At 40.1% G+C, this 21,363-nt stretch overlaps 1 protein-coding gene across 1 annotated transcript; it reads left to right on the top strand.

The window, feature by feature from the left end:
• Positions 1 to 1,308: 1,308 nt before the first annotated feature.
• Positions 1,309 to 20,738, top strand: LOC110486078 (transmembrane protein 178A). The gene is made up of 4 exons (XM_021557417.2): positions 1,309 to 2,163; positions 14,881 to 14,994; positions 17,191 to 17,328; positions 18,510 to 20,738. The coding sequence occupies exons 1-4, from the start codon at positions 1,752 to 1,754 to the stop codon at positions 18,749 to 18,751; spliced, it is 906 nt and encodes a 301-aa protein (XP_021413092.1). The 5' UTR covers positions 1,309 to 1,751; the 3' UTR covers positions 18,752 to 20,738.
• The last annotated feature ends 625 nt before the right edge of the window (positions 20,739 to 21,363 follow it).

Raw genomic sequence — 21,363 nt, 5'->3', positions numbered from 1 at the left:
AGAATTTAAAGGATCTCTAAGGTCAGGGCGTGACACAATTCTTTTTCTGAATACTGCATTGTTGGTTAAGGGCTTGTAAATAAGCATTTCACTAAGGTTATATTCAATGCATGTAACAAATAAAATGTAATTTGATTTGTAATTTGCACCAGTTTGGTTAACCTAGCAAATGTACCAATTTAATTGCTCAATGTTTTCTCATGTCCACTCCACCAGTACAGATTGCAATCCTTGTCATCCCCATTTACATGTTTATTTATGTAATTTTTGTCATGCCAGGCACACATCCAGGCTCCATTTTAATGGGCCATTATTAGAGCAGGCAAAGGCGCAGATCAAACAAGCCAAGTAAACACCCACAAATCCATTTCACCAATGCTCGTTTGATGGCAATTATTTCATCACTATGAGCTCAATTCTGTTGACACCGAATAGAATTGCAATAGCATGATGCTGAAATGTATATTTCATTTGTTTGGGGACAGATAGGGGATTGATGAAAATCCTGACATTTTGTATATGTCCCCTGAAAGCTTTACATACAGTTCATGAACTCCGTTCATTAGTTCACTTTGATATGTCCATTGTTTGTGTGTGTCCTTGTGGGGACCAGAAATCCTCACAAGTATAGTAAAACAAGAAAAATTGGGGACTTTTCGACAGTCTTTCCCAAAAAGAAAAATCTTATTTTAGGCTTAGGGGTTAGGTTTAGGGTTACAATTAGGGTTAGGGGGTAGACTAAGGGTTAGGAGTTAGGGTCTGGTTTAGGATTAGGGGTTTGGGTTAAGGTTAGGGTTAGGATTAAGGTTAGGTTAAGGGTTAGTGAAAATATCATTTTGAATAGGAGTCAATTGTTTGGTAGTGCATATGTGTGTGTGTGTGTAAGATATATAGAGAGAGAGAGTACTGCAGTAGTGGCTCATATCATTCCTTGAAAGTTTGTGTGACCATTGCGTTCATAAACAGGTGCATCTTCCAACATTGTGTAGCTGGTCCGCACTCGAAAGGAGATTCAAGGTTTCTATTTAGTATTCATTTCATTCAGGGGTAGGTACATAGACAAATGTTTTGGCCTGTTTCGCGTGTGTCATGTATGTGTGTGCATCTGAGAGAGAGAGAGTAATTTAAGTTTTACACATTAAAATTGTCAAACTGTAACTTGTTACTTGTTGTATTGGGAGTGTTGATGTTTCATCAAAATAAGGATGCAAGGGTTAAGTTACATTTGGAGCCTTGGAGTCATACGAAACCATTATTTTATCTTAAAGACACACCCATCTTTATGGCTGACTTTGAAAGAGTAGGACAACCTTGACATTCCCTCACACAAGCTGTGTGTCGCTTCCAGGAGATGGTCATTCCCTCTCCATGTGAATAGGAGGAACCTTTAGTTTTAGAGGACACGACTTCAAGTCCAGGTGCTGAGGAGAGGGAAAGAGCGAGAGGGGTGGTGTGGTTTATGCAGGTAAACACTAGTAATCTCGACCACAGAGGCAAGTGCGGAGTTTAGCCCACACCCAGCACGCTTGCGGACACCGTACCGATCCACCTGTGTTGCTGTATCTTCCGTATCAGCAACCCGCGAATGGGAAGCAGCCAATGCCAATGCGCTCTCGACTGTGGACCGTGCTCGCAGGTCAGAGGATGCGTAAAAATGCTTAGTAACTGGAATAGCAGGTGCTGGAAGAAGGGCGTCCGACTGTCAACACGTCTAAACTGTGCGCATAGCGCCGAGCGCTGATGTTCAAACCATGGAGAAACAAGCTCTTGCAACGGCTCTGAGCTTGTCCATGAGCGTTGTCTCTTTACTCTTGCTGGTCACCGCTATCTTCACCGACCATTGGTACGAGACAGACACCAGAAGGCATAAGGAGAACTGCGACGAGTATGGGTCGGATTCTAACGACCAGAAAAACAGGGAGATGCCAATATACCACTTGCCTCTTGTGGACAGCGGTAACTCCAAACGGAACGTGGCGCTAATGAAGCCGATTCACGTCGGGAGTAGAGAGGAGGAATTGCTTGAGAACTGGAGGGCGATACTGGGGATGGGGATTCTTGAGACGGAATGTGGGCGTCCGTTGTTCTCCACATATTCTGGACTGTGGAGAAAATGCTACTTTCAAGGCATGGACCGAGATATCGATAAACTCATATCAAAGGGTAAGTTTTAATGTGCACACTAAAAAGTGTGAGAAAAGAAAAACAGTTGTGAAATTTGCTGTCAATGATCCGTGACTATTAGGCAAGGACTGTTTTGCATTCCTTTAATCGAGGTAGCTCCATCTGTGGTGATGATTCTGCATACGTGCATTGCGTCAAAACAAGGTTTATGAGGGCTCATATGCACAAGGGCTCATGATTATACACGCCCAAACTAATTTCCAGGAACATGAATTGCCATTTCAAACTCATTGCCAAGGCTTGCTTTAGTAGGCTATATTTATTTCTATAATTGTCGAATCATGATGAGGGTGCTGAGAAATTATAGCCTAATGATTTAGGTTATTAGTAGGCTAATTTATGAGGAACATTTTTACATTTATTTCCCTCTCATTTTCCCACAGTGGTAATCGTTGTAGACTGGCCTGGGAAATGTTTGTTTATGTTGTTATCCCAGTTAAATCGTCAATAGAGCCATCGATAGGGCTACAAAAGCCAAAAATGTTGATTGACGACAGAACCCAAAAGGGTTCTTTGGCTGCACCCAAAGGAGAACCCTTTTTGATTCCAAAATGGTTTTACTTGGAAGCAAAAGGGTTCTACCAGGAAGGGACAGATAGCACCTTTTTTTACCCACAAGGAAACCCCTTTGAAGCCATTTTTTATTCTACGGGGATGTGTTCAACATGGAACCCTACAGGGTTCTTAAGAATAATCTCTATGGAAAAAAAGGGATCTGAAAGGTTAATTTGATTGAAAGTGTTCTACCTACAACCATAAAGACTTCTCCTTCAGGGAAACGCCAGAATAAACCTTTTCTAAAACTGATACGGTGAATTCATGCCCAATGTGCTGAAGTTCAAGTCCCTACAAAGTCTTTTTAAGGTTGAAACTCAAAAGGTTGATCGGTTCCCCACGGTGTCCAGTCCATCAAGATTAATGTCACCCTGATTAAGCCAGGGGCTAAATGTCACCGAAACCCACTTGCCACCTTGCATTTAAAACAGATAAGGTGTCATGTGAAGGATCTCAAGCTTCAACACCTACCCTTTCATTTCTGTCAATGTTGATTTAATTTGATACCTGTGAAGGATTGTGCCCATATACACTCTTAGAAAAAAGGGTTCCAAAAGTGTTCTTTGCGGAAGGATAGGGTTATACCAAGAACCGTTTTGATCAGAAGAAGGGTTCTTTGTAAGGCGAAGGGTTCTACCTAGAACTATTAACATCCTAAAAACATCCGTTTTTGGAAGAAAGGGTTCTTTGATGATTCTTTGGAAGGCAAGAAGGGTTCGACATAGAACCACATATACAGTGCGTTAGGAAAGTATTCAGAGCCCTTGACTTTTTCCATATTTTACGTTACAGCCTTATTCTAAATTTGATGAAATAGTTTTTTCCCTCATCAATCTATACACAATACCCCATAATGACAAAGCAAAGCAGGTTTTTAAACATTTTTGCAAATGTATAAAAAAAATATCACATTTACATAAGTATTCACACCCTTTACTCTGTATTTTGTTGAAGCACCCTTTGGCAGCTATTACAGCCTTGAGTCTCTTGGACTCTTGGATATGACACTACAAGCTTGGCACACCTGTATTTGGGGAGTTTCTCCCATTCTTCTCTGAAGATCCTCTCAATCTCTGTCTGGTTGGATGGGGAGCATCGCTGCACAGCTATTTTCAGGCTGATTAATTAGGGCCGATTTCAGGTTTTCATTACAATCGGTAATCAGCATTTTTGGACACCGATTATGGCCGATTACATTGCACTCCACGAGGAGACTGCGTGGCAGGCTGACTACCTGTTATGCGAGTGCTGCAAGGAGCCAAGGTAAGGTGCTAGCTAGCATTAAACTTATCTTATAAAAAACAATCAATCTTAACATAATCACTAGTTATTAACTACACATGGTTGATGATATTGCTAGTTTATCTAGCTTGTCCTGCGTTGCATATAATCGATGCGGTGCCTGTTAATTTATCATTGAATCACAGCCTACTTCGCCAAACAGGTGATTTAACAAGCGCATTTGCGAAAAAAGCACTGTCATTGCACCCAATGTGTACCTAACCATAAACATCAATGCCTTTCTTAAAATCAATACACAATTATATATTTTTAAACCTGCATATTTAGTTAATATTGCCTGCTAACATGAATTTCTTTTAACTAGGGAAATTGTCTCACTTTTCTTGCGTTCTGTGCAACAGAGTCAGGGTACATACAGCAGTTTGGGCCGCCTGGCTCGTTGCGAACTGTGTGAAGACCATTTCTTCCTAACAAAGACAGCCAACTTAGCCAAACGGGAGATGATTTAACAAAAGCGCATTGCGAAAAAAGCACAATCGTTGCACAAATGTACCTAACCATAAACATCAATGCCTTTCTTAAAATAAATACACAGAAGTATATATTTTTAAACCTGCATATTTAGTTAAAAGAAAATAATGTTAGCAGGCAATATTACCTAGGGAAATTGTGTCACTTCTCTTGCGTTGTAATTTTCCAGAATTTTACATAATTATGACATAACATTGAAGGTTGTGCAATGTAACAGCAATATTATGGCTTATGGATGCCACCCGTTAGATAAAATACGGAACGGTTCCGTATTTCACTGAAAGAATAAACATTTTGTTTTCGAAATGATAGTTTCCGGATTTGACCATATTTATGACCTAAGGCTCGTATTTCTGTGTGTTATTATATCATAATTAAGTCTATGATTTGATAGAGCAGTGTGACTGAGCTGCGGTAGGCAGCAGCAGGCTCATAAGCATTCATTCAAACAGCACTTTCCTGAGTTTGCCAGCAGCTTTTCGCAATGCTTCAAGCTGTTTATGGCTTCAAAGCCTATCGACTCCCGAGATTAGGCTGGCAATACTAAAGTACATATTAGAACATCCAATAGTCATAGGTACAGTGCCTTGCGAAAGTATTCGGCCCCCTTGAACTTTGCGACCTTTTGCCACATTTCAGGCTTCAAACATAAAGATATAAAACTGTATTTTTTTGTGAAGAATCAACAACAAGCGGGACACAATCATGAAGTGGAACGACATTTATTGGATATTTCAAACTTTTTTAACAAATCAAAAACTGAAAAATTGGGCATGCAAAATTATTCAGTCCCCTTAAGTTAATACTTTGTAGCGCCACCTTTTGCTGCGATTACAGCTGTAAGTCGCTTGGGGTATGTCTCTATCAGTTTTGCACATCGAGAGACTGAATTTTTTTCCCATTCCTCCTTGCAAAACAGCTCGAGCTCAGTGAGGTTGGATGGAGAGCATTTGTGAACAGCAGTTTTCAGTTCTTTCCACAGATTCTCGATTGGATTCAGGTCTGGACTTTGACTTGGCCATTCTAACACCTGGATATGTTTATTTTTGAACCATTCCATTGTAGATTTTGCTTTATGTTTTGGATCATTGTCTTGTTGGAAGACCAATCTCTGTCCCAGTCTCAGGTCTTTTGCAGACTCCATCAGGTTTTCTTCCAGAATGGTCCTGTATTTGGCTCCATCCATCTTCCCATCAATTTTAACCATCTTCCCTGTCCCTGCTGAAGAAAAGCAGGCCCAAACCATGATGCTGCCACCACCATGTTTGACAGTGGGGATGGTGTGTTCAGCTGTGTTGCTTTTACGCCAAACATAACGTTTTGCTTTGTTGCCAAAAAGTTCAATTTTGGTTTCATCTGACCAGAGCACCTTCTTCCACATGTTTGGTGTGTCTCCCAGGTGGCTTGTGGCAAACTTTAAACGACACTTTTTATGGATATCTTTAAGAAATGGCTTTCTTCTTGCCACTCTTCCATAAAGGCCAGATTTGTGCAATATACGACTGATTGTTGTCCTATGGACAGAGTCTCCCACCTCAGCTGTAGATCTCTGCAGTTCATCCAGAGTGATCATGGGCCTCTTGGCTGCATCTCTGATCAGTCTTCTCCTTGTATGAGCTGAAAGTTTAGAGGTACGGCCAGGTCTTGGTAGATTTGCAGTGGTCTGATACTCCTTCCATTTCAATATTATCGCTTGCACAGTGCTCCTTGGGATGTTTAAAGCTTGGGAAATCTTTTTGTATCCAAATCCGGCTTTAAACTTCTTCACAACAGTATCTCGGACCTGCCTGGTGTGTTCCTTGTTCTTCATGATGCTCTCTGCGCTTTTAACGGACCTCTGAGACTATCACAGTGCAGGTGCATTTATACAGAGACTTGATTACACACAGGTGGATTGTATTTATCATCATTAGTCATTTAGGTCAACATTGGATCATTCAGAGATCCTCACTGAACTTCCGGAGAGAGTTTGCTGCACTGAAAGTAAAGGGGCTGAATAATTTTGCACGCCCAATTTTTCAGTTTTTGATTTGTTAAAAAAGTTTGAAATATCCAATAAATGTCGTTCCAATTCATGATTGTGTCCCGCTTGTTGTTGATTCTTCACAAAAAAATACAGTTTTATATCTTTATGTTTGAAGCCTGAAATGTGGCAAAAGGTCGCAAAGTTCAAGGGGGCCAAATACTTTCGCAAGGCACTGTATATGAAATACAAATGGTATAGCGAGAAATGGTCCTATAATCACTACAACCTAAAACTTATTACCTGGGAATATTGAAGACTCATACTAAAAGGAATCACCAGCTTTCATATGTTCTCATGTTCTGAGCAAGGAACTTAAACGTTAGCTTTTTTACATGGCAAATATTGCACTTTTACTTTCTTCCAACACTTTGTTTTTGCATTATTTAAACAAAATTGAACATGTTTCATTATTTATTTGAGACTAAATTGTTTTATTGATGTATTATATTAAGTTAAAATAAAAGTGTTCATTGTTCATTCAGTATTGTTGTAATTGTCATTATTACAAAAATATATATAAAAAAATCGGCAGATTAATCGGTATCAGTATCCGCATTGAAAAATCATAATCGGTCAACCTCTACTCCAGAGATGTTTTATCGGGTTCAAGTCCAGGCCCTGGCTGGGCCACTCAAGGACATTCAGAGGCTTGTTCCTAAGCCACTCATGCGTTGTCTTGAATGTGTGCTTAGGGTCGTTGTCCTGTTGGAAGGTGAACATTCACCCCAGTCTGAGGTCCTGAGCGCTCTGGAGCAGGTTTTCATCAAGGATCTCTCTGTACTTTGCTTCGTTAATCTTTCCCTCGATCCTGACTAGTCTCCCAGTTCCTGCCACTGAAAAACATCCCCACAGCGTGATGCTGCCACCATCATGCTTCACTGTAGAGAGGGTGCCAGGTTTCCTCCAGATGTGACGCTTGGCATTCAGGCCAAAGAGTTCAATCTTGGTTTCATCAGACCAGAGAATCTTGTTTCTCATGGTCTGAGAGTCCTTTAGGTGCCTTTTTGGCAAGCTCCAGGCAGGCTATCTTGTGCCTTTTACTGAAGAGTGGCTTCTGTCTGGCCACTCTACCATAAAGGCCTGATTGGTGGAGTGCTGCAGAGATGGTTGTCCTTCTGGAAGGTTCTCCCATCTCCACAGAGGAACTCTGGAGCTGTGTCAGAGTGACCATCGGGTTCTTGGTCACCTCCCTGACCAAGGCCCTTCTCCCCGATTGCTCAGTTTGGCCGGGCAGCCAGCTCTAGGAAGAGTCTTGGTGGTTCCAAATGTACATTTAGGAATGATAGAGGCCAGTAGGTTCTTGGGAACGTTCAATGCTGCAGAAGTTTTTTGGTACCCTTTCCCAGATCTATGCCTCGACACAATCCAGTCTCGGACATCTACGAACAATTCCTTTGACCTCATGGCTTGTTTTTGTTCTGACACGCACTGTCAACTGTGGGACCTTATATAGACAGGTGTGTGCTTTTCCAAATCATGTCCAATGAATTGAATTTACCACAGGTGGACTCTAATCAAGTTGTAGAAACATCTCAAGGATTATCAATGGAAACAGGATGCACCTGAGCTAAATTTTGAGTCTCATAGCAAACAGTCGGAATAATTTATTTATTTTGCAAAAAATCCTGTTTTTGCTTTGTCGTTATGGGGTATTGTGTGTAGATTGATGAGGAAAACAATTAATGCAATCCATTTTAGAATACGGCTGTAACATATCAAAATGTGGAAAAAGGGAAGGGTTCTGAATACTTTCCAAATGCACTGTACATTGCATATAATATTTCGCAGCATGCTCTATTGCAGGGAGATTTTCAGAATTGCTTGTTTTACCGTAATATCTGTGTTTTTGCATGTACATTGATCGCTTGATAAATATTATGTTACACAGAGATAAATAACATACCATTTTCTAAACTAATCCAATCTCTTAGTAATGGGATTTATTTCACCTATTACTGAGATTGTTGTTTCAATTTAGATGATTGAAGTTGTCTCAGCATTCAATCTTTCCTACCCTGGCAGTCATTCTGTAAGCAAGTTGCAGATGATTAACAATTCCACTTTTTGGATATCCTATCTCTGTCTATCTCTGTCTGGATTCCAATAGGAATTACACATATTACACACAATATTGCCGTAAATAATTTGATTTTAAAAGCTAATAAGCCTAGTGGAACCGTTCATATAGGGTTCTAGGAAGAACCCTCAGAAGATAAAAGGGTTCTCAGTAGAACCATTTATAGATGGTTCTAGGAAGAACCTTTAGATGATAAAATGGTTCTTGGTAGAACCCTTCATAGAGGGCTCTAGGCAAAACCTTTCACAAAGAGTTCTTGGTAGAACCATATACAGGGGGTTCTATGAAGAACCCTACATTTAGGGTTCTAAATAGAACTCTCTGCAAAGGGTTCTATTCAGCATCAAAAAGGGTTCCCCAGGGGGACAAACCAAATAACCCTGTATGGTTCTACTTAGCACCTATTTTTCTAAGTGTGTAGACTAAGGCTACTCAACCTCATACCAAAGGAGTTGCCTCTTAGACCTTCTTGGACCTAAATAGCAGCATAATGCCTCAATGAGCATCTTATTTACTCAGTGGCTGCATCTCAAATGGCACCTTATTTCATGTAGTGCACTTATTTTGACCAGGGCTCATAGAGCAATAGTCAAAAGTAGTGCACTATACACTCTTAGAAAAAAAGTGCGATCTAGAACCTAAAAGGGTTCTTCGGCTGTCCCCATAGGAGAAACCTTTGAAGAACCCTTTTTGGTTCCAGGTAGAACCTTTTTGGGTTCCCTTAAAAACCATTTCCACAGAGGGTTCTACATAAAACCCAAAAGGGTTCTACCTGGAACCCAAAAGGGTTCTACCTGGAACCAAAAAGGGTTTTACCCAGGCTCCCAGTGTCCTGTCTGGAGCGTGAAGTTTGTTACGAATTGAGATATTTAATTAAATAGTCATCCAGTCTGACTACTACTGTCACGCCCTGACCTTAGAGCTTTTTATGTCTCTATTTTGGTTTGGTCAGGGTGTGATTTGGGTGGGCATTCTATGTTCTTTTTTCTATGTTTTTTGTATTTCTTTGTTTTGGCCGGGTATGGTTCTCAATCAGGGACAACTGTCTACCATTGTCTCTGATTGGGAACCATACTTAGGTAGCCTTTTTCCACATGGTTTTTGTGGGTAGTTTATTTCTGTTTAGTGTTTTGCACCTTTACAGGACTGTTTCTGTTTCGGTTATTCTCTTTGTTATTTTTACTATAGTGTTCAGTTTCATTAAAAAGCATGAACACTTACCGCGCTGCGCTTTGGTCCGATTCCTCTTCCTCAGATGACAAAAACCGTTACAACTACACAGGACCACGTGCTGACACAGACCAATCATGGGATATGAGGATGCTCCCAGTTGACTCTCTCAGGCAGGATGAAAACGATTACATCGACCATGATCCTTTGCTCGTGACAGCCACTTTCACTATGATCCTTAGTGCCATTCAGCCCCATTTAGCAATAGGGCATGCTTAAAATTAACATACTTCTGGCTTCATGTGCCAATCGGGAGTTTTCCATAGGAATACGTGGATGACGTCAGCACTATCACTATCTACTGGAACCAAAAAGGGTGCTCCTATGGGGACAATCGAATAATACTTTTTTCTAAGAGTGTATAGGGAATAGGGTGCCATTTGGGACACAGTCAGGGATTGCGAGCAGAGCTACTCATATCTATGCAAAGGCACGGTGGTTGGTTACTGTAAATAAACAAACAACCTCCCGAGTCTCTGAGCGTGAGATGCAGATGCTCGGCTCGCAGCCTCACACGCCTCACGTTCACAGTGAGAGATCAAACACATGTGTCAGCTTCAAAGTGCCTGCTCAAATATGCACATGATGATGTTTCATAATTTCTACCAAGTATGAAATGGTAGCGGTTCCCATGCATTATGTAGATGTGGACCACAAGACCTATGATAGAGCTTTTGAATGTGTGTTAAGATTTTGAATAAAAAAAGTGTTTTAAAGAGCATCAGGGCTTCATTCGATGGTAAACTGTCTAGATAGATTCAAGTTGTGGGAGCTCAGCTTGAAATAAGGACAGACGTTCTCACCGGCAACGTAGGACTCATGGGGCGTCTACTGTACTCTCGTACAAGAAAGAGACAACATTTTACAGTAGCTCACATACAGAGACACCGTAACAGCAGCAAAGGTAACTTGGTAACACTTTATAGGTTGCCTTTATAAAGTTCATTTTTCTAAATGGCTTATAACAGTTATTTAATCATTTGTAAATGCATCATAAACAAATGTGAAAGGGTACCTTATAAAGTGTTTACTGAGCACTCACTATGTGAACCTGTCTAAATCGGTCCAGTTTGGAAAAAGAACAAAGTAAGCAACAGCACAGGCCAAGTTAAATTAATTTGTCCTGCATATAGTTGATTACTATACCAATTAAACTCTACAGAAGACCTAGGCCTACCATTCGTGTAAGGGAAACTGGACAACCCAAGTCATAGGTTGCTTCAAAGCCAAGTAAATGTTAAAGTGTTTACCCTTTTCAAACCAAGTGAGCCATTGCATGGAAATACAAGAGCTCTCTCAAATGTCACAGTTTGAGGCAGTTAATGAGGGTAAAAAAATATTTTGAGTATTGCAATGGCCCTTTACAATGTGACCCGACACATAAAAATGCCTGGTTTATGACACAAAGGCTTTTGTTAACCATCAGTGACATAAAGCTGTTATGAAATTCAACGTTAAATTCAACTTTTATACAGTACATGATTATAAACCATTATAATAAGGCATTATGCCATATACAGTACCAGTCAAAAGTTTGAACACACCTATTCATTCAAGGGTTTTTCTTTATTTTTACTATTTTCTACATTGTAGAATGATAGTGAAGACATAAAAACAATGAAATAACACATATGGAATCATGTAAAAAAAAAGTGTTAAACCAAAAAAGTGTTAAACAAATCAAAATATATTTTAAATGGACATTCTTCAAAGTAGAAAGTAGAACTCCCATTTCCTTGATAACAGCTTTTGCACACTCTTGGCATTCTCTCAACCAGCTTCATGAGGAATGGTTTTCCAACAAAATTGAAGGAATTCCCACATATGCTGAGCACTTGTTGGCAGCCTGGAGGTGTGTTTTGGGTCATTGTTCTGTTGAAAAACAAATGATAGTCCCACTAAGCGCAAGCGAGAGGAGATGGTGTATCACTGCAGAATGATGTGGTCTCCATGCTGGTTAAGTGTGCCTTGAATTCTAAATAAATCACTAACAGTGTCACCAGCAAAGCACCATCACACCTCCTCCTCCGTGCTTCACGGTGGGAACAACACATGTGGAGATCATCCATTCATCTACTCTAAATCTCACAAAGACACAGCGGTTGGAACCAAAAATCTCAAATTTGGACTCGTCAGACCAAAGGACAGATTTCCACCAGTCTAATGTCCATTTCTCATGTTTCTTGGCCCAAGCAAGTCTCTTCTTATTATTGGTGTCCTTTAGTAGTGGTTTCTTTGCAGCAATTCAATCATGAAGGCCTGATTCATGCAGTCTCCTCTGAACAGTTGACGTTGAGATGTGTCTGTTACTTGAACCCCGTGAAGTATTTATTTGGACTGCAATCTGAAGTGCAGTTAACTCTAATGAACTTATCCTCAGCAGCAGAGGTAACTCTGGGTCTTCCAGTCCTGTGGCGGTCCTCATGAGAGCCAGTTTCATCATAGACCTTGATGGTTTTTGCGGCTGCACTTCATGTCTTAAAGTAATGATGGACTGTGGTTTCTCCTTGCTTATTTGAGCTGTTCTTGCCATAATATGGACTTGGTCTTTTACCAAATAGGGCTATCTTCTGTATACCACCCCTACCTTGTCGCAACACAACTGATTGGCGTAAACGCATTAAGAAGGAAAGAAATTCCACAAATTAACTTTTAACAAGGCACACCAATTTGGTATTTTATTAGGATCCCTATTAGCTGTTGCAAAAGCAGCAGCTACTCTTCCTGAAGTCCACACAAAACATTTAACATGGCATAATACAGAACATTAACAGACAAGAACAGCTCAAGGACAGAACTACATACATTTAAAACAACGCACACGTAGCCTACATATTAATGCATACACACAAACTATCTAGGTCAAATAGAGGAGAGGGATTGTGCTGTGAGGTGTGGCTTTATCTGTTTTTTTAAATCAGGTTTGCTGTTTATTTGAGCATCAATAGATGGAACGGAGTTCCATGCAATAATGGCTCTATATAATACTGTACGCTTTCTTGAATTTGTTCTGGATTTGGGGACTGTGAAAGACCCCTGGTGGTATGTTTGGTGGGGTAAGTGTGTGTGTCAGAGCTGTGTGTAAGTTGACTATGCAAACAATTTGGGATTTTCAATACATTAATGTTTCTTATAAAAAGATGAAGTGATGCAGTCATTCTCTTCTCAACTCTTAGCCAAGAGAGACTGGTATGCATAGTATTATATCAGCCCTTTGATTACAATGAAGAGCAAGACATGCCTCTCTGTTCTGGGCCAGCTGCAGCTTAACTATGTCTTTCCTTGCAGCACACAAATGGACAATAATTATGATTAGACAAAACTAGAGCCTGCAGAACTTGCTTTTTGGAGTGTGGTGTCAAAAAAGCAGAGCATCCCTTTATTACGGACAGACCTCTCTCCATCTTTACAACCATTAAATCTTTATGTTTTGACTATGACAGTTTACAATCTAAGGTAACGCCAAGTAATTTAGTATCCTCAAATTGTTCAACAGCCACACCATTCATTACCAGATTCAGCGGTCAGAGGTCTAGAACCTAGGGAATGATGCTCTTAGTTTTAGAGATGTTCTGGACCAGTTTATTACTGGCCACCCATTCCAAAACAGACTGCAACTCTTTGTTAAGGGTTTCAGTGACTTTATTATCTGTGGTTGAATCATCAGCATACATGGACACATATGCTGTGTTTAATGCCAGTGGCAGGTCATTGGTAAAAATAGAAAAGAGTAGAGAGCCTAGAGAGCTGCCCTGCAGTACACCACACTTTACATGTTTGGCATTAGAGGAACTTCCATTAAAGAAAACCCTTTGAGTTCTATTAGATAGAGAGCTCTGAATCCACGATATGGCAGAGGTTGAAAATCCATAACACATAGGTTTTTTTCAACAACAGGTTATGGTCAATAATATCAAAGGCTGCACTGAAACTAACAGTACAGCTCCCACTATCTTCTTACTATCAATTTTTTTCAACCAATCATCAGTCATTTGTGTCAGTGCAGTCAGTACATGTTGAGTGCCCATCTCTATAAGCATGCTGAAAGTATGTTGTTAATTTGTTTACAGAGAAATATTTGGTCAAACACAATTTTTTCCAACAGTTTGCTAAGAGCCGGCAGCAAACTTATAGGTCTGCTGTTAGAACCAGTAAAGGCCACTTTACCACTATTGGGTAGCAGAATAACTTTGGCTTCCCTCCAGGCCTGAGGGCAAAGACTTTCCTCTAGGCTCAGACTAAAGATATGACAGATAGGAGTGGTTTTAGAGTCAGCTACCATCCTCAGTAGCTTTCCATCTAAGTTGTCAATGTCGGGAGGTTTGTCATTATTGATCAATAACAATATTTTTTCCACCTCTCCCACACTAACTTTACAGAATTCAAACTTGCAATTATTTTATTCGTTTTTTATGCATGAATACTGTTCACTGTTTGTTGAATTGAAATGCATTCCAGGTGACTACCTCATGAAGCTGGTTGAGAGAATGCCAAGAGTGTGCAAAGCTGTTATCAAGGCAAAGGGTGGCTACTTTGAAGAATATAAAATATATTTTTTGGTTACTACATGATTCCATATGTGTTATTTCATATTTTTGATGTCTTCACTATTATTCTACAATGTAGAAAATAGTAAAAACAAATAAAATAAAGAAAAACCCTTGAATGAGTAGGTGTGTCCTCACTTTTGACTGGTACTGTATGTTGTCCTAAGAGTTGTGCAAAGCTGGTAGAATATTATTCACAGCTGTAATGGCTGCCACAGGTGCTTCCACCGAGTATTAACTCTGAGGTGTGAAGACACATGCAATCAAGACATCTTATTTTGAATTAATTTAGACATTTTTCTCAAACTTTCTTTCAATTGAAATATGTGGAGTAGGCTGTAGGTAAAAATCCAGTGTAATCCCTTTTTAAATGTAATTATGGTAACCACAAGTAAAGATATGCAAGTTGGGCAAAGATTTTACGAAACTAAAATAATGCGTTCTAATGTTAAAACGTAGAGCTTTTTAGTAACCCATTCTCTCCACAGGTATTGCGGACCGATGCACAACTGTCAAGTACCATTTCTCTCAGCCCATTCGGCTTCGAAACATCCCGCTCAACCTGACGAGAACCATTCAGCAAGATGAATGGCATCTCTTACGTAAGTATTGCAGACTGAACGTCCCACAACCACCTGCAATAAAACCTCTTGCATGGCTAGCAGTTTTTTATAGAGAGAAATAGTAATCGTGTCTTTATGTAGGAACTAAAGGAGGCTAACTGCACCATGGATCGTTGGCCAAAGCCTATGGGGAAATGTATGTTTTTTTTGGAGGGGGGGTTGGATAAATGTAAAAAAAAAAAATTCTGTGGTATAAGGCCACAGGCTTATGAGATCTTATGCATTTCGTTCTATGAGATAATCTTCCTCAGCTAATTTTTAAGCATTTATGTAATCAAAATAAGCACACAAAGCACATAAATACTTTATAATTCATAAAGGTCACGCAGTCTTACTGATATTATCTCATAGAACAAAACACATAAGATCACCTAAGCTTGTGTTAACTTCAGATCTTATTTCCAGTGTTTATCCTAAAATCCCACTCCTTTCCCATTCATTTCCCCCATTTCCCCTAACGGACCAGAGGTAGAAAATGCTAGCTCATTTCCGGCTGGGTCTGAGCAAAAAGTATTTTGAACAATGGATAGATGGCCTTGGTGTGATGTGAGAAGTTTGATTCCAGGTGCCCCACAACTGCTCTATGTTGGTGTCTGCGGCGGGATAGTCTGACGTCTGTCATGAGTAGTGTTATGGTCCTTTAAGATCAGCTTTTCCAGGTAGTTGTTGGTGCAAAAACGTAGCGATCCTAAATTTCATCTTACGGGGACAATTCTACCACCATCTTTGCTCAAACAATAGCATTGTATCCCTACCCATATTATTTCCATTATTTATTGGGGAATATTTGTACTGTTCTTGCTCTTCTCATCCCTTGTATTGTGTGTTTTTTTTGTATAAATATTTACATGTTTTGTATGTGTGTTTTTTAAATGTTTTTCAATGCTTCATACAGTACTGTAGACTAAAGGTTATGTCTGTTGTGTCTAGGTTTGATAATGAAATAACAGTGGAAGTCCAAATACCAGTGCTCCATATTAATTTGGCTTCATGCTGTGGAACCTTTAGAACCTTCAGACAACCCTAGTGATCTCATCAGACATCCATGATCTGTAATAAGGCTACTACTGTACCCACATGGTGAATATGTTAAGTTAACCTTTCGAAGCTAGTATTCCTACTCCAATGTCCAACCCCTGACGAGTGGATTACTACATGGTTATGGAAAATGTTCACGGGGAGGAAGTAAATGTCAGCTTATACAAGAAAAACATATTAACGCCACACAGTCTATTATTACTGCACAACTAGTCTGAGGAAGAACATTCATCAAAGTCAAAATACGATTGGTTTTCTTTGTCTGCATGCCATCTTTAGACAGTGGCAGCATCCCAAATGGCACCCTATTCCCTATTAAGTGCACTACTTTTGAGTGCACAGTTGTTCCCTATTAAGGGCATACGGTGTTATTTGGGACGCTGACATTGTTTTTCCTGCTCGAGTTTGATCCTGTGTTAGGATACTGCAACTCGATCTGACAAATGTATGAGATGCAGAGTAGGCCTAAACATTTTTGGGGAAAGTATCGGATATGTGATTTATGATCAATGTGTCATAATGTTGTTGCAGTATATCATAAGTTGCAGGAATTGAATATTACCATCAACATATCCCACTATAAAACTGTTGTGTGTTGAGTGACATAATGCTTGCCATAACGTTTACTGAAAACAAGGCACAATGCTGTCATGATGCATTAAGGAAATCATTCAAATTCACCTATTTTTAACAGTCGTGGCTGGCCATTTTATGTTATGACAGGCGTCATGTCATTCTTATGACAGGGTTGTAACAAATGTAGGACAGGGGAGACCAAAAGAAAAGTATTACCTAACAAAAACTTGTGTTTTTTCCCGTGTTTGTTTGGAGACTGTTGACGGGCAGCACGAGCGGGTTTACCAGGGGGCGGTTGTCATGGAAATGTTGGTGTGTGCATGTGTGCTAATGTTTTCACTCGTGTTTGTGCTCTTGTGTGTGTGTGTGTGTGTACGCTTTGTGTTTGTCTGTGTGTGTGTGTGCATGTGTGCTTATATGTACGCTTTTGTGTATGCTGGTGTCTGTATCTTTGTGTGCTTGTGTGCTTGTGCGTGTGTGTGTGCGTGTGTGTGTGTGTGTGTGTGTGTGTGTGTGTGTGCGTGCGTGTGCGTGCTATGTTTATATGTGTGTGTGTCTCAGATCTGCGGCGAATCACGGCGGGGTTCCTGGGGATGGCGGCTGCCGTTTTGCTGTGTGGCAGCATTGTGGCCACAGTGGGCTTCTTCTGGGAGGAGAGCCTCACCCAGCATGTCTCCGGCCTGCTCTTCCTCATGGCAGGTACAACGCCTGCCAACTACCAACATCCTACCTCTCCTGTGTGTGTGTTAGGGCTTTCATTGCCAACGACCTACCTATCGTGTGTGTGTGTGTGTGTGTGTGTGTGTGTGTGTGTGTGTGTGTGTGTGTGTGTGTGTGTGTGTGTGTGTGTGTGTGTGTGTGTGTGTGTGTGTGTGTGTGTGTGTGTGTGTGTGTGTGTGTGTGTGTGTGTGTGTGTGTGAGAGAGACAGACAGACCGAGAGAGATATAGAGAGTGTGTGGTTCTCTTTCCCTTTCATTGTTGGTTTATTTGTGATGGCAGCTTTCAACTTTTGTCTCTCTCTGCCTCTTTTACTGCAACCTATCTCTATATCTCTAGTTTTCTCCCCCTTTATCTCTCTCTCTCTCTGTCACATCTTCTCCTGCTCCTCCCCTCCGGCGTACGACATCGCCAGAATACTAACCACAGGTCCTGGGATTCATCATTACGCACACCTAGCACTCATCATTACGCGCACCTGTTAATCATTATGATTCACACCTGGGCTTCATTACCTTCATAATTTCTTCCCCTTTATATGTCACTCTCTTATGTTTTCTCACCAGTTGGTATTATTCTTATGTACCAGCGTATAGCCCGATGGAATTGTCTCGTTTCTGATTTTGTCGTTTTATTAAACTTTTCACCTGCACCTGCTTCCTGACTCACAGCTCCGTTATTACACTCTCTCTCTCGTCCAAATCTTCCTCCAAAGTGTTCATCTAACACATACAGTAAAGGCTCTTTTTTTAGCAGAATTTGTAAATGCCTAATGGATACAGAGGCATTCATAATACCTTACAGACAGGTGTTAATATGCATAATAAAACATGCCACAAGCATTCATAATAGCTCATCGCTACAAACAGGAGACTACTTCTATGGTTGTATGCAAACATTCCTATAACATATTTATAACATTACAATAGGGCGGATAATTTTTTATTTCAGTTGTGTTTTAGATTTCCTTTCAACTTGTGTTTTTTATTTATTTATGTTATACTCATTAATTTTTTAAATTAATAATATGTATAGCCATTGAAGAATATAACTTAGAAATGCCTCATGATCTTACTTCAACTGTCTAACCTGTCATTTGTTATTTTAATCCTGCATTGTCTCTTTAATAAAAATCTTGGAAGTTACAATTTGTCCCCTCCAGGGATCTTCTGCACCATCTCCTTGTGCACCTACGCCGCCAGCGTCTCCTATGACCTCTCCCGGAACCCACCCTTCATCTACGGACTGCCCGGCGACGTGGACCATGGCTACGGCTGGTCCATCTTCTGCGCCTGGGTCAGCCTGGGACTGACCGTGGCATCAGGCTGCCTCAGCACCACCTACCCCTTCCTCAGCCAAACCAAGGCCCTGCACTCCAAAACCGCACGGGAGTCCTCAGTATGAGCGGTATGAGCAGTGTGAGAGAATTGAGTGGCCCCTGTAGATTCGGGGGGGGATGAATTGTTGGTGTGGACATTTTGTTGCTGACTGAAAACCAATATAAGAGGAGATGCTTTATTTTTATGAAACCAGAGATGACAACATAGTGTTTCAGTGAGATGTGGGAATCTTGTTGCTCTTTTGTGGACTCTCATCATCCTTTATCGAGGTGTTATGCAAGGTGCAGGTGTTATGATGTGTTATTTATGTGTGTTTGTATGTGCACACAGGCAAACTCACACATACATATGGACCTACACACCCGTACACAAGTACACACACAAATTGTTAGTTCTCTCTCTCTCGCTGTCTCTCTCTCTCTCTCCAAGACATGGAGAACAACATGAGAGTGAATAACATGAAACAACGTAAATACCCACACAGGCATACCACACACACATAAAACATGTGTGTATATATTACCATATATATGAAAAAGGCATACTTCTTATTGGTGGTTTGGTAAGATTGAATCAAATGGACATTGTATAAAAATACTAGTATCACTTTGAAAGCAAGAACCCTTTTTTTCAGATGTAAGTGGTATATTTTCAAAACTCTTAAGTACAAAACTCTAAACTGATAACATGTGTAATGCCCCCTATCTTATGTTCAGAACTTTTGACTGTGCATTCATCGGGGTTTCACACATCTTTCACCCCTGAGTCATTAATGCAAAATCAAAGTTTTCCTCAAATACCACAAGCACATTTTTTTTGTCACCAATACATCAGATAATGATAGGCTCACCATATAGTCATTTGAACTACCACTTTCAATTGTTGTTTTTTTCAATCACTTTGGCGCAATTTTCATTAGTATGTGGTAAATTTTCGCAACTAGCACAAAAATCAAAACAGATCATCACAATCGCTCATGTTTCAAAACTTTAAGCACATTTTTAATTGACTGAGTACAACAAACAAATTCACAACGTCACTTGTTCACTGCACCATATCACCTTTTCAATTTAGATAAATATTCAATATATATATATCTGCTTTTCAAAATGCAATATTCACTTTACTTTTGATATTAGTTTCTTGTTATTTGTTAACAATACTATAAACTATCACTTAATCAAACTGCTCAAAATGACTGAACCACAATTATGTACTGCCTAGTTAACATATATAGTTTTATAACTGTTGAACACTGTAAATGTCTACATTTTTACCCAAATGTATCAATTTGACATCAATTTATGCTGGAAGTTTTGAAACATGAGCCATTTTCATTATCTGTTTAGATTTTTGTGTTTGGAGTTGTGTACCACATACTTGTGAAAATTGCACCAAAGTGATTGAAAAAAACTGTAATCCACAGTCTATGAGATCCAATGGATTCGATTGGTAATTTCAGTTGTGGCAATCAAATTGTACAAAGTTTTTAGCAAACCCATTAACCAGTCCCTTCCCAAACAGATGAGGCATAATCACTAATAATTTGCCAGACTGTGAGAAGAATGCTGACAATGATAGGCAAAGGACTACAGGGTTTGTTGCTTACATAGTTGAGGAACGTCATTTTTCTCGCCCAACACAAATGGTGCACAATTCTACATTGAAATGTGAAAACAGTGTAAACTGGATGAGATAATGTTGACACCGCTTGAATGGATGTAAGACTTTTGTGTTGAACCATTATCACAGATATTCTGAGCAGCCAACAGTGAGGGGTGGGCTCTGAAAGTTAGTTGCTGCCCCATGGAATGGCCAGCTTTCGCAACAACTCTATCTGACCTGGAAGACTTGTAGGGACCTTGAATGGCTTGTGGGGACATTAAATGACATGTGTGGACCTTGCAGGTTATGTATGTTCAACTCAGCGTGCTGTTTCAGAAGCAGAGCAGCATTTCTGAAACAGTACAATGAGCTTCAAGTCTTCTCTATGAATTGTAAATAAAAGATTATCAACAAGAACGTATCTTAAGAGTTTATGACATGCCTTATGTTGAGCTTTGTCTCTGTGTGTTACCTGTGTTACGAAGGCCTGCATGATGCTGTTATAATGCATTTTCAAGACCCCCTTATAATGTCATATAATCATATCATAATGATCCTTACTAAATGCACCATTTCATATCAGTTGACAAAACATATTTTATTCTTAAGGTATTATAAAGGGTCCTTCATACGCTCATGACAAAGTCTTGTCAGTAAATCCATTGTAGCACATCAGAGCATGGTTTCACTACCAGATACCAGAGGTCTTAAGCAGTATTGCCATAATCGTCTTTGTTGGGAGCTGGGAGCGGCGCCTACTGGACAGGTGACTTCAACAGGTCCCTCATACAGTTTAGATCTGCCTGCACTCGAGATCACGATGCGTAAACTACACTCTCTGTCTTACTTGCCACAAACACATTGGTAAAACAAGACACAACAGCCTCTACTGCAGTCCTGAATTAATCTGAGGATTTCTGGTCTACACGCATGAATATACACACAGCACGCAGGAGTCGCTCAAACATCTCAATCTTCTCATGGACCACAATGGAGTAGGCGATGGGGAAGTCTCTCTCCTCCACACCCAGGAGTATCATGACGAACCCTCTGTCTGAAACATAACTTTTA

The sequence above is a fragment of the Oncorhynchus mykiss genome, chromosome 13 (genome assembly GCF_013265735.2).
Source record: "Oncorhynchus mykiss isolate Arlee chromosome 13, USDA_OmykA_1.1, whole genome shotgun sequence".
NCBI lineage: Eukaryota > Metazoa > Chordata > Actinopteri > Salmoniformes > Salmonidae > Oncorhynchus > Oncorhynchus mykiss.
Note: the sequence above shows the minus strand (reverse complement) of the source record. Positions and strands in the feature narration are given on the sequence as shown.